Source organism: Octodon degus, unplaced genomic scaffold, assembly GCF_000260255.1.
Source record: "Octodon degus isolate 3935 unplaced genomic scaffold, OctDeg1.0 scaffold00092, whole genome shotgun sequence".
NCBI classification, from domain to species: Eukaryota; Metazoa; Chordata; class Mammalia; order Rodentia; family Octodontidae; genus Octodon; species Octodon degus.
In genome coordinates this window covers 7,793,021-7,806,222 of record NW_004524668.1, presented here as the reverse complement: position 1 = coordinate 7,806,222, position 13,202 = coordinate 7,793,021, and the positions used below count along the sequence as shown (strand labels likewise).

Sequence of the window (13,202 nt, the reverse complement as noted above, 5' to 3'; positions counted from 1 at the left end):
CAGGGAAGCACTTATTCCACTGAACCATCTCCCCAGCCCTATTATTGACTTCTTTTGAGAAGCCCAAGCTGATGCCTTATAAAAGATCTCACACAGCCTGGAATTGCCCCATGTCTTCTCCCACCTGATGGGATTGGGTGTGTTTTGTGGCATCATGACCCCTGTCACCTGGGGAAGGTGCTGTGTTCCCTGAGCAGCCCCTGTGTCACGTGCTAATGTCACCTGCTGGTACTCTTGGACCTGTCTTGTCCCTCAGAAAGCCTCCACCGGGGATTCTGCCACCACTCACGATCCTTTGGTCCTGTAAAATGACAGCAACTTCATTCTGCTGGCCCATCTCACGTACAGGGGTTCCTCGTTGAGCTGTCCCATCTCTTTCACGCCTGTCCCCCCTTATATTCCCACAAAGCAAATACCGATTCCCAGTGGCACCAGTATGTCCCGGTCACCCCACATCAGATCAGAATCACGGTGCCCCAGGCCTGTCAGGGAAAGTGCAGGGGTCTGCTCACAGGTCTCTCTGTGCTTAAGCAAGGACCGGTGTCTGTGGTCATGGTGCTGTGGGTGTGATTGGGCTCCAGTACAGCTTGATATGGTGGCTGGCTGGATGTCACTGCAAGGCCCTTGTGTGTCCAGCTGGGCTGATACAGAACCGTAGCAGGCAGGTCCTGGGGGTACGGGGTGAGGTCCATAGCTGTGCCTGGATCTCAGGGGCCAGGAGGGCAGGAAGCACTGGGTTTTCCAGATACCCTGAGTGACCCAGCGGGGGGCAGTTGGGTAAGAGGCCTTCTTCAAGGGTGAGGCGGAGGGCCAGGCAGCCTCTTCTCTGGGGTCTCTAAGACTGAAAGTGGGAGTAGAGATGGGTGACAGGTGAAACGGTAGGCTGGGGATGGAGTGCCTGATTGGTAGGAGGGCGGGGCGTGCTAGCTGGCAGCCTCTCTGTCGTGCGGTTTGAGCTCCTTCAGAGCACACAGGGCGACCCTGCGTGGCAAACTAAACAAGCCACGCTGCTGGTCAGCATTGTGCTCAGTGACGATGAGGACTGGGCCTCTCTGCCCCCTGCTGTCGCCTGGAGCTGCTGGGCGCTGGGCTAGATGATTGGGGCCCATTTCTTTGGCTTGTCCTGTGGAGCCAGGAGGCACAGCTAGGACTCTCAGTCTTGCTCCTGGCTTCAGACTCTTCCTGTGAGCAGGGGACCCAGGGGAGGCTCAGCGGGCCCAGGTCCATGGGTGACTGTGGCCTGAGGGCAGGGGCTGGAGCTGCTCTGGTGTCCCTCCCGATTGTCCCTGCCTCCCTGCCCACTTTGCCCCTGTGGGCTGGCAAGTTGGCACAGGTCTCTGTAGAGCCCCTGGGCCTGGAGACAGCCTCCTTGTGCACCTGGAGGAATGAGCCTGGGTTTCCACTGCTGACTTCTCTTGTAATTAAATTCTGACAGCAGTGCACGGGCAGGCGGGCAGGCTGCAAACACAGGTCCAGTGTTCTGCGGTGTCGAGTCTGGCTCCAGTGTGCTGGGCTTTTTCTGAGGCAGGAGATGCTTCTCCGTGGCCGCGGGAGCTGGGTGCACACAGACGCCCCTCTGTTTGTGTGCACATGTGCATGTGTTGGTGCATTCGCGTGCGGGGTGGGGGCACAGCTCCTTGGAAAAGTGTGCAGACAAACACTCTGGGAGTCCCTGCCGTGCTGCTGCCCCGTCTGCTGTCCTGCTGCCCCGTCTGCCATCCTGCTGAACGCTGACCGCAGGCACTGAGAGCGTCCACTCAGCTGCCTCCCGAGCAAGGCCTCCAGGAGCCTTCCTGCCCCTCCCGGGCCCTGCAGCAGGCTACCTGGGGCTTCCCGCGGGAGGCGATGGTCCCCGCCTCTGAACTTGTCTCTGAACTTGCCCTGCCTGATGGCTTCTCTTCTGTGCAGTGCAGTCTGAGTAGCCTGGGGTGCAGGAGAGGAAGGTGGCCCTGTGGTTGTCCCCAGACCAGGAGCTCAGCCTCTTGCCACACAGTTGTCGTACCATTCTTCTTTGTAAGGAAACCTAGTTACCGGCTCCACTCCCTGCAGCACATACATAGATTTCCTACACGGTTAGCACAGACTGAGGGCAGCCTGGGGGACGTGAGCTCTGTCTAGCTCACCCACCTCAGTCCTACAGCTGTGATCCCCCCATTCTCACCTATGCCTCAGGGCCTTTGCACTTGCTGTGTCCTCTGCCTGCAAGGCTCACCCCTTCTTCCAGTTATCCCAGGGCTTTGTCCTTTACATCAGAAAGACCTTCCCCTACCACTCGATTTTAGTGGGCTCTAGTGTTTTTCTGTCTGGTGATTATCACTGCTTGGAGGGATTCTTATTTGCTTTAATTGTCTTACGCGGGGAGCATTTGAGCCCCAAGGTTTTTGTTTTGTTTGTTTTTGTCCCCTGCTGTATTTCTAGCATAAGCTCATGCCAGCAGCACATAGTAGGTATTCAAGAACATCTGCTGAGGGCTGGTGAGATAGCTCAGCAGACTAAATGCCTGCTTAGGTAAGCACAGGGACCAGGGTTTGATCCCTGGTACCACATGCTACCCTGGCCCCGCCCCTGAGCACACTGAGCGGCCACTGAGACTGGGCGTGGTGGTGCTCACCTGTAATCCCAGAGCTGGGGAGGCTGAAAACAGGAAGATTGCTAGGAGTCTGAGCTGCATAGTGAGACTCTGTACCAAATAAATTTAAAAAAAAGAACATCTGCGGAAGGAATGAGACACTCGGGCACTGGGCCTGTGGCCAGCTATCTCCATCCAAGGCTTCTGAGGACAAAGTCCACATACAAATAGGGATACTGAGGCTCAGGTCTGTGACACTACTGAGGAAATGAGATTTAGTAGCAGGTTTGATTCCAGCATTTTCTCTCCAGCCTCTTCCTGTGGTTTCCAGCTTCTACCCAGCACGTGCTCTTTATAGAGTACGTGGAAAGCCAGGAAACCAGAATGAAGAGGATCCAGGTAGTCCCTGGAGTCACCCACCCTGCCCCACCCTTCTCACCTGCGACTTTGATATCTGCATTTTCCTGTGCTTATGGCAGGGCATCTGCAAATGGGACTCGGAGTGGTGGAGGCCGGCCGGCCCCAGGGCTGGGTGTTTAGGTTGCGCTGGAGTCCTCTGTGCTCAGGTCATAGCTGAGGGTTGGAGGGGAACCCAGATGTCCACCTGTGCAGTGGCCGCCTGCGTCTCCCATGCCACCTGGCACTCCTCAGACCACCCAGGGTGCTGAAGCCCAGGGGCTCTGTCTTGACCTTGCAGTGCAGGGTGGGGGACAGCAGAGCAGAGCCATGTGGTGCAGGTGTCCCTACGCTCCTCACAGCTGTAGACGCCGGTCAGAAGGATGTGGCTGGCCTAGGACTGGATGGGGCAGGCTCCCTGGAACAGGGACATCGGGGTGTCATTCTGGGGCGGCGTCTTCAGATGTTGAACAATGACAGGTGATATGTGTTTTTGACAGGGCATCGGGAGGGCAGAGGGGGGCTGGATGGGGCATCCTGGGCTTTAGCCAGGGCCACAGCATAGGGAGCTTGCAGGAAAGGCTGGCTTAGGGTTGAGCAGGGCCTTGAATGCTGAGTTAAGGACCCTGAACTTTCTCCTGCAGAGGATGGAAAACCTGACCATTTGTCTCTTTAAAAAAGAGAGGAGGGAGTATGTGTTTTAAGGTCAAAATTATACTCATTCTTATAAGGAAAAAAAAATAAAAGCAGCACAGAACGGTGTGCCCTCGAAGGCCCTTTCTCTCCATATCTTTTTTTTTCCAGTACTGGGGATTGAACTCAGGACCTTAAGCTTGCCAGGCAAGCGCTTATTCTACTGAGCTATCTCCCTAGCCCTTCTCTCCATATCTTGACCCAGTGTTCTAGAGGAGACTTACCTGTTCTGTCTTTAGTTCACCAGCTTTTCCCCTGAGACCCTGTTTCCTCTACTACCTCTTGGTCTAGCTGCTTGGACTTCACATATTGAGTCCCCTGTGACAGAAGGATTTGGCTCCCACTTCCGGCCTTCCTGCCCCCTCTAGCTGCGGTTGCTTGGGCACTTTAAGTTCTGTGCGCAGACCGTGGCTTCTTTGGCTGACTGCTCCACCCTTCCCTGCAGTGAGCTGAAGCCAGGGAAGGCATCCTGGGGTGTGTGGGCCGAGTGCGTCCACTTCTCCCTGCCCTGGGGGGCTGCCATGTCCCTAACCCGGGCTGGTCGTGGCAGTAGTGTTTATACCCTGGGAATCGGCCAACACAGTGGCCCATATTTCTGGCCTCTTCCAGGCCTGACTCTGCTCAGGCTGGGCATGTACTGGTGGGCGGCAGGGCTTGGGGAAGCTGCTGGACCCCACCAGGGCCCATCCAGCCCTTCTTCTGTTCCCAGCAAAGCTTTGAGGCGCACCAGGACGAAGCGGTGAGCGTGACACACATGGTGAAGGCGGGCAGCGGCGTGTGGATGGCTTTCTCCTCTGGCTCCTCCATCCGCCTCTTCCATACTGAGACCCTGGAGCACCTGCAGGAGATCAACATCGCCACCAGGACCACCTTCCTGCTGCCAGGTGAGACTGCGTGGTCATGGGCACCGGGCAAGGGCGGCTGGCCGTGTGTCCTGGGTACCTGGGGTGAGCAGGAAGGCAGGAAGTGGTGGGATTGGGCTCCACACACATCCGTCCTCTTCCAGTCTCTGTGTGTGGCCCACCCAGCAGCCTGGCTCTCAGGAGGTGGCACATGGGAAGGAACAGCCAGGCAGGATCCCACGTGGTCCAAGGTGTCCACTGCTTGGGTTGACCCAAAGCCCAGCTCTGCCTCAGGTCCCCAGCAGGGTGAGAGGAAGGGAGGAGAGGAGGCCGGCCGCGGCATCCCCCATTAGAGGACTTTCTAGGGAAGGTACATAACCCTCCTGGTTTGTGGGCCTTTGGTTTTGGAGGCCCAGGAGGCCAGGGCTTTGAGGTGGCCCCTTGCAGCCTGTAAGTGAGGAGCAGTGGCAGGGGCCTACCTCACACTACTGTCGCCCAGCCAAGGCTGCTCAATCTGCTGCTGAGATGCAGGGGGTGTGTTGTAGGGGGAACCAGGGAAGACAGACAGCATCTCTGCCCCACTCGCTCCATCTGGCCTTAGCGCCACCTGCAGGCTGCAGCTCTGGCTTTTCTTGTCTGTCAGCTGGGAAGGTAGAAAGCCCTGGCGCCAGGGAAAAGCCACACCCTGAACAGGAGCAGAGTTTCCTGATTGGGAGACTAGGCTGGCAGCAGGCACCTCAGCCGGCTGGGGACCTAGCTGTCACCCTGGTGGCTTCCTCCTGGGCACTCATGGCTGTCCTTGCGTCTGAACTCGTCCCCTTGGGGAAGTGGTCACTGCCGAGATCCCCAAGCTGTGATAACAAGGTGGAGCTTTGCTGTGCACCTGAGCTCCAGGCAAGGCCTTGTTTCACCAAAACTCTTGAGCGGCGATTGTCCCCACAGTACAGATGTAGAAACTGAGATTTGCCAGAGGAGGAGTCTGTGTTCTACCACATGCACGTGCACCCACTTCCGAGTCCCACTGTGCGTTCTGGGGAAGAGCAGGGCTTTAGGGGCATCCTGGGTCCTGCTCAGCCATGTGTGGTCTCAGCAAGACCCTTCCTCTGCTGAGCCCTGTCCCTCTCTGAGGTGGGGTATCGCTGTAGGGTAGATGCCACCAGAGCTGGGGCGGTGCCTGGCGAGGTCTCAGTGGGACAGCTCCAGGAGAGACTCCCTCTCCACCATCCTCTCTGGGGTGGAGAGACCCAGAGGAGTCTTGTATGGAGCCTTTCTTGTGTTTTGAAATACCAGGAATTGAACCCAGGGCCTTCATACCAGGCTTCATCCTCAGCCCTTTTTTTTTAAAAAAAAAATTGAGACAGTTTCTCTTTAAGTGGCTAAGTTGTCCAGGCTGGGTTTGAACTTGTGATCCTCCTGCTTCAGCCTCCCAGAGTGCTGGGATTACAGACATGAGCTACCACTTCTGGCGAGGGTGTCTTTTCTTCTCCCTCCTTCCTTTCCTCCCCTTTAGTTTCATTGTATTTCATGGAGTTAGCGATTGGTTTCATCCATTATCCAAGTTTCATTCATTTTATCTGTAATAAAAATTTCTCTGTATCAGAAAAATATTTCCACATTTCTACTGATAGCTAAATTATTTCAACATAATGGAACAACGGAAAATGGAGAGTCTTATGAGCCTTTTTAAATCCTCAGAATCTCCTCGTGTGGGGGTGGAGGGACGTGAGAAAGAGTGGAGAGTACCCAGCGGGCAGAGGGGCCTCTGGAGAGAGACCCCACAGAACCGGCTGTGGTTAATCCACAGTGACATGGGCTTGGTGCCTGTGTTCCCAGGCGCTGGCTTGGTTATTCCTTGTGGGCATGCCTTAAGGAAGGACGGGCCCTGGTTGCGTGCATGATCACTCTAAAGCTAGGTATACGGAGGCCCTGTAGGCTAAGGGATCAACCTGCTCCCCATGTCCCGGCAGGAAAGGCCAGAGCAGGAGGGGACCCACAGGTTCTTGTCACTGTTCTGCAGACGCCCTGTGCAGCCCTGGTGGGCAGCCTGCCCCTGCTCCCAGGGCTCAGTTTCCCCCTCTATGCAGTCAAGGACTGAGATTTGAATCAGTGCTCCACCAGGCCAAATCTGGCAGCCCAGAGCCTGTGCCAGAATTCCTCCTGGAGTCCCAGCTCTTCCACTTTCTGGCCGTGACCAGGAGTGACTAGACAGCCATCCTCACACCCCATCCAGTAGGGCCGGTGGGGGCATCACTTAAGCCAATGTGAGGACCAGCTCTGGCCATGATGGTGACATTACTGTCATTAGCGTCATCTTTTTTTCTTGTTTTTTGACGCAGGGTCTCGCCACACAGTTGGGACTCATAGTGACCCTCCTGCCTCAGCCTCCCTTAGTGCTAGGGTTGCAGGCAGGCGCTTAGACCACTGAGTTATCTCCCTAGCCCAGTCAGCATTATCCTTACAAGTCCCTGCCCTGCCCCATCACACTAGCCTGTCACTATAGCTCTCCTACAGGGACTCCTTGCCCCTTACCCTGGTCCTCCACGTCAGAGCTCTGGTGACGACACCCAGGCAGGAGCGGCCCCTCCCCTGGGCTGGGCCCTGCGGAGACCTGGGTGTAGGCTGAGCTTCCCGCATGTGGGGCTCCCCCAGCCCCATGCCCAGACCCGATCTTTCCCACCCAGCCATTCTGGAGGCCTGGGACCCCGCCAGGCCAGGTCCACCTGAGACTCCTCAGAGCTGCCAGGGGCTCCCTGACCCCCAAGCCAAGCCGGGAGGCGACGGCTAGAGACTGAAGAACGGTTTCAGATCCTCCCATGTGGTGCCCCACGAAAGATCAACAAAGCCCGCGTCTCAAATTCTTTATCAGAGATATTTTAAATAAGCTTTTAAGTATTTTTCTCCCCCCACACCACCAAATGAAATAATTGCATAATTAGTAATAAATTTGTTCCTCTTCTGTGGATTTTTTTTTAGGGCATGTTAAAAATTTATCACGTTCGCTTCCTTCGACCCTTGCTTCCACTCGAGTACCCGACTGGTATTAATGCATTTTTTAACCTAAACTCCCTCCTCCTTTTAACTAGACAGGTCATTAATAAAATGTTCTCTGAGAGCCTGAGCTTTTTAAAGTTGTATATCTCCAGATAGATGGCTTGGGTGAGCTGCACACAGCTGCATTAAGTCTCTGTGATAAAATATTTATCCACCATTAGAATTTTTTGCCTTTCGGACTGTTTGTGAAATGCCCGGCTGTCTTCCTGCAGGCGGAGGGGGAGGGGCGGGCCCCAGAACGGGAGCTGAAGATGAAGTCGTCGTTGCTCAACTCCACTGTCTGCTTGGGCTCTCGCTCACCTCTCTCCCTTTCATCTGTGGGGTTTCAGTTGCCTGGCAGGCCTTGGAGGGGTAGATGAGGCGCTGGGAGGAAACTGCTGGTCTCAAGGCCCCGGCCAGCCGTGGAAAGGGCGGTGAGAGCTTCCCGCCGCTCTCTCTCCTGGCCTTGTTGTTTTTGTGGGTTTCCAGCTCTGGGAGAACTCACCTAAGACTTCCTTTAAGTCATCAGCATTATACTAATAGTCTCCATTTACTGATTTGGTGCTTTGAGTTCAGCAGAGTGTGCACATGCATATGATATATGTATTTGTATAAACTTTGGAATCATAAAACTGAGAAAGATGAGTATGTAATATTATTGACTTGGGAAAGAAAGCGTATTCAGATTCACACAGCTGTTAAAGGACATCAACACTGATGTCTTTCCACTACTCTACATCCATTATCCATCTGTCTGTCCATCCATCCATCCACCCATCTATCCGTCTATCTGAACGTCTGTCCATCCATCTGTTCATCATCCATCTGTCTAATTCATCGTATCCATCTGTCCATCCATCCATCTGTCCATCGGTTCATCTATCCTCCCATCTATTCATTTGTCCATCCATTCATTTGTCTATCCATCTATCCATCCATCCAACCATCCATGCATCTGTCTATCCGTCCATCTGTCCAATCCATCCATCTGTCCCATCCATCCATCCATCCATCTGTCTATCCAGCCATCCATGCATCCGTCTGTCCATCTATACATCTGTCTGATCCTTCTATCCATCCATCCATCCATCTACCTGTCTGTCCATCATCCATCCATCCATCCATCCATCCATCCATCCATCTGTCTATCCATTCCATCCATCCATCCGTCTATCCATCCCATCCATCCATCCATCCATCCATCCATCCATCCCATCCATCCGTCTATCCCATCCATCCATCCATCCATCCATCCATCCATCCATCTATCTATCCCATCCATCCATCCATCCATCCATCCATCCATCCATCCATCCCATCCATCCATCTACTCTTCTAATCACAGATGCTTTCTGAGTTTCCATTGTGAGCCAAAGTCGTTGGCTGGGAGTTGCCCCAGGAAGTTTACATTTGGGAGGGCAGACAAAAATAAAGAGCAAAATATCAGGCCTTGACTTCCATGGAGAAGAGAGGGCAAGGAATGAGGACAGGGAGGTGGATGGAATGGAACCCTGGTTCTTCCCACCTGCTACTGGCTAGGAGGCTACCCATCCTTGGTTCCCAGCCCTCCCTTCTGGTTGGCAGGTGTGAGAAGCAGCCCCAGCTCCCCTGACCCCCCAACACCATATGTGAATAGCCCCTCCTGTGGAGCCCCATGTTCCTCAGGCTGTCCTTGGTGTGGTTTGCGCTGGGAACGTGGCTTCTAGAGTTTGCAGTGTGGCCTTTCTACCCGTGGCTGGCTCCTCCTGGCTGTCTGGTTTGAGTCTCAGCCGCACATGTGGATTTCAGCTACCCCGCTGCCAGCCCCACAGCTGGGCCCCACTGCTAAGGACCAGCTCACCCTGGCTGGCACTGACCTGGGTCCCTGTCCTGTCTCTCCTCCCACTCCAGTGTGTCAACAGATCTGTCCTTCTGCTTCAGAACACATCTCAAATGTGCTGCTTCTCATCAGCTCACTGTTGCCACCACATCACAGCTCCATTATCTGCTGTGGCAGCTACAGTAGCCCCTTGCAGGTTACCTGTCCCACACCTGCATCCAGGACACACGACTAAAATCCTGTCACTTCCCTCCCTTGCTTGCCTTTCCCAGTAGCTTCTCAATGGGGTCAGAATGAAGCTTCGTGCTCTTCCCTGCCCCACCCACCTTCCCGTCACCCCTGCTGTGCTCTTGGCCCTGCGCCCTTGCCACGAGGCCTTTGCGCATGCCGTCTTCCTGGTACTGACTCAAGTCTTGGTGCTGCTGCCTCCCCCCCGTCGAGGGGCATCGGCTTTTTGCTGCCTGCCCATCCTCTGCCAAGCCTTTACATTCCTCCTGTTCCTTTTCATTTCCTGTTTCCCCTCTCTAGGACTGTGCCGTCTGATACAGTAGCCATGATTAAAATGACATGAAGAATTCCCTCTCTGTGTCCCCTGGCTGCATTTTCTCTGCCCCAGGGCTACAGGGCTCCCACAGCCGCTGAACGGGGCAGCAGGGAGAATGCATTCCCACCATGGCAGAGAGTTCTAGAGCAGGGACTTTGGTGGTCCCCGCTGTGCCTCGGGCACTGGGTGTTCCTGGGTGCTTAGTGGCTGGATGGGTAACCTGGGCTGGACGGCTGTCTGTAGCCCAGGGAGGAGGCGAGCCGCTGCCTCCTTTGAGACTCTGTTGCTCTGGGGCATCACGTGTCCATGTCTGTGTCAGAGGCCTGATGTCATTTGCAGTTTTGCCCCAGCATGTGCCAGCGGGGTCCTCTGGGAGCTGGGAACCGCATCATGCCTGCAGCCGCTGATGGTGGGTTGGAGCAGGCGCGCGAGCTTTGGAATGATCCGGAGTACCAGGAAGTGCGGCCTGCTGGCCTGGGACTTCCTGGGGTGCAGCTCCCCAGTCTGTGTGGTCAGCCTTCCAGCCTTCCAGAGATGCTGATGTGGGCCCAGGCTCGAGGTCCGCTACCCGGAGCCTCATGCCACGCACACCCTGGGCTTGTCACCGCGGTGCATGGCACGGATTTGAATTTCCCTCATCTCTGCAGGCCAGAAGCACTTGTGTGTCACCAGCCTCCTAATCTGCCAGGGTCTGCTCTGGGTGGGCACTGACCAGGGTGTCATCGTCCTGCTGCCTGTGCCCCGGCTGGAGGGCATCCCCAAGATCACAGGTGAGCTACAGGATGGGGCTGCAGGGGTGGTGGGCAGAGGTGACCTGTTTGTCTGGACATTTATGCTTCCTGCTGGGTGGCGAGGGCTCCGGCCTCTAGCTTCCTGTCATCTGGGCGGTACTTCCAGGGCCACAGCCCCATTGCCTCACGCCTTCTTTCTGAGCCTCAGTTTTCCAATCTAGCAAACGGGCACAAGGGTGCATAGACTGACCAGATGACCTGTGCGCTAGTTCAGACATCTGAGGATGGCAGAGTCTCCTCTGGAACTCTTCTGTCTCCTCCCCAGGCAGTTGCTTCAGAGATAAAAGTAACCAAGGGCCCCTAGGTTGGGCCTGGCTCCTCGTGAGGACCACATACAAATATCTGTCTGAGATTAGGGGGCAGTGTGCATTGACTTGGGGCGCTGGGACCCAGGACAACAAGGGCAAGATTAGGGAGGACCTCTGACAATTGGATGCTAGAGCTCTGGGCCCCTGCCTGCCTCTGCCCTGAGAGGGTAACAGTGGGGTCTCCTTTGGCTACTGCCAGAGTGCAGGGGTGAGGAAGGGACAGAGTCCTCTGCCAGGGATACCCTTTCCTAGGTTCCCACATGCCCTGTCTCCATGATTCTGCCTGCTGGGCCTGGGGTGCAGGGACCAGCAGGACAGAGAGCTTCCCTTGGAGAGCAGGGGTCTCATGGGGCAGGGTGGTGGCCCAGGCTGGTGGAGGGGGGCCCTAGGGCCAGAGGGAGAATAGCTCCCCACGGGTGGATCAGGAGGAACTTGCTGCTGCCAGGCTGGAGCTGGGCCTTGAGGAAGAGCTGCACTGGGCAGAGGCAATGGCTTGGGCAAAGGCCTGTGGCCAAGAGGAAGCTCTGGGCCAATGAGTCTCACACCAGGCTCCCTGGAGCTGTAGCTGGTCACTCTGCTGGTGGCAGCTCTGGCACATGGAAAACCAGTCCATGGGCCCCTGGGTAGGGCCAACATAGACTGCAGTTATCTCTTCCAGCCCAGGTACAGCCCAGCCTGGGGGAAGAGATCGGAGGAGGCCGCTTAATGTTCTGGCCTTGGCCCATTTCTTACAGGTAAAGGCATGGTGTCCCTCAATGGCCACTGTGGGCCTGTGACTTTCCTGGCTGTGGCCACCAGCATCCTGGCCCCTGACATCCTTCGCAGTGACCAGGAGGAGGCAGAGGGACCGCGGGCTGAGGAGGACAAACTGGACGGGCAGGCCCAGGAGCCGGTGCCCGCGCCTGACAGTCACGTGGGCCGGGAGCTGACCCGCAAGAAGGGCATCCTGCTGCAGTACCGCCTGCGCTCCACGGCCCACCTCCCCGGCCCGCTGCTGTCCATGAGGGAGCCCACCCCTGCCGACAGCTCGGCCCTGGAGCACAGCGAGGAGGACGGCTCCATCTACGAGATGGCCGATGACCCCGACGTCTGGGTGCGCAGCCGGCCCTGCGCCCGTGATGCCCACCGCAAGGAGATCTGCTCTGTGGCCATCATTTCTGGGGGGCAGGGCTACCGCAACTTCAGCAGCACCCTGGGTGGCAGCGCGAGGCCAGCCCCCTGCGCAGAGACAGACAGCACGCTCCTCATCTGGCAGGCGCCCTTGATGCTATAGCCCTGTCCCCCGGAGGACACGGCGGCCGCCCACCTGCCGCCCAGCCACGCCCCGGTGCCAGCCCTACCAGGGAGCGCTGGGAGGAAGCAGCCCCAAGGACCTGCACAGAGCTGTGCGACAGGCCTGGATTCTCCAGAAACTGCCTTGGCAGAGCTGAGGAAAACCTCATCAATTTGGAAAAAAAAAAAAAAAAAAAATTCAGTGTTTTAGAGAAGAGTTTTAGGGTTAGGGGGAAAAGGACGCATCTGGAGGAAAAGGCCTTTTTAAAAGCAAAAACCACAAAACCTCACAACTGCCTGGCGAGCCTGGTACCACTGGTATGGGCCACACGGCCCTCCGGGAAGGGTGTGTACGAGTGAGTGAGTGCGTGGGCTGGTGTGTGAATAGCTATAAATACGTATATATGGTATATATTATATGTGTATAAATACAGTCTGTACATATTGGAGTTCTGGGAGATGCTGGAATAAAAGGCAAGACATACATTGGTACTTGGACAAGGGTTTTTGTCCTTGAGCTGTGATTGGGGTGATGCAGAGAAAAGCTGAGGGTGGGGATAGGATGCTGGGGGCCAGGAGCAGCAGCCCTCTTACCAGCAGGAGGGCAGGAGGCCAGGTGCACGGTGGGGGCCTGCTTGGGAAGCGGGCTCCGGAACTACACTCTCCAGCATGGTCCTTGGTAGCCACATGTGGCTGGTTAATTTCCCAATTAATTAGAACTAAATCAGATTTAAAATTTGATCCCTCAGTCACCTTAGCCGTACTTTAGGCACGGCTTGAAGAGCCCCATGGGGTCAGCTGTGACAGACGGGACAACTCAGACTGGCCACTTTTGTCATGGTAGAAAGCCTTGTCGTCCTCAAGATGGGCACTTAATGGTTTGTCTGGGGCAAAGGTTGGGGGGCCCCAGCTTTAGGAGGGCGTGGAGGCAGGTGACC

At 55.9% G+C, this 13,202-nt stretch overlaps 1 protein-coding gene across 8 annotated transcripts in view; it reads left to right on the top strand.

Annotated features, from left to right (window-relative positions):
* The window catches only part of Arhgef10l (Rho guanine nucleotide exchange factor 10 like), a 136,753-nt gene extending 123,997 nt beyond the window's left edge, over nucleotides 1-12,756 (top strand). For all 8 annotated transcript variants that reach the window (XM_023722456.1, XM_004637682.2, XM_004637681.3 and 5 more), the window contains 3 exons: nucleotides 4,368-4,542; nucleotides 10,541-10,663; nucleotides 11,727-12,756. In XM_023722456.1, coding sequence (XP_023578224.1) covers nucleotides 4,368-4,542; nucleotides 10,541-10,663; nucleotides 11,727-12,265 — 837 coding nt within the window. In that variant the 3' untranslated portion in view covers nucleotides 12,266-12,756. The remainder of the gene's footprint in view (nucleotides 1-4,367; nucleotides 4,543-10,540; nucleotides 10,664-11,726) is intronic.
* The last annotated feature ends 446 nt before the right edge of the window (nucleotides 12,757-13,202 follow it).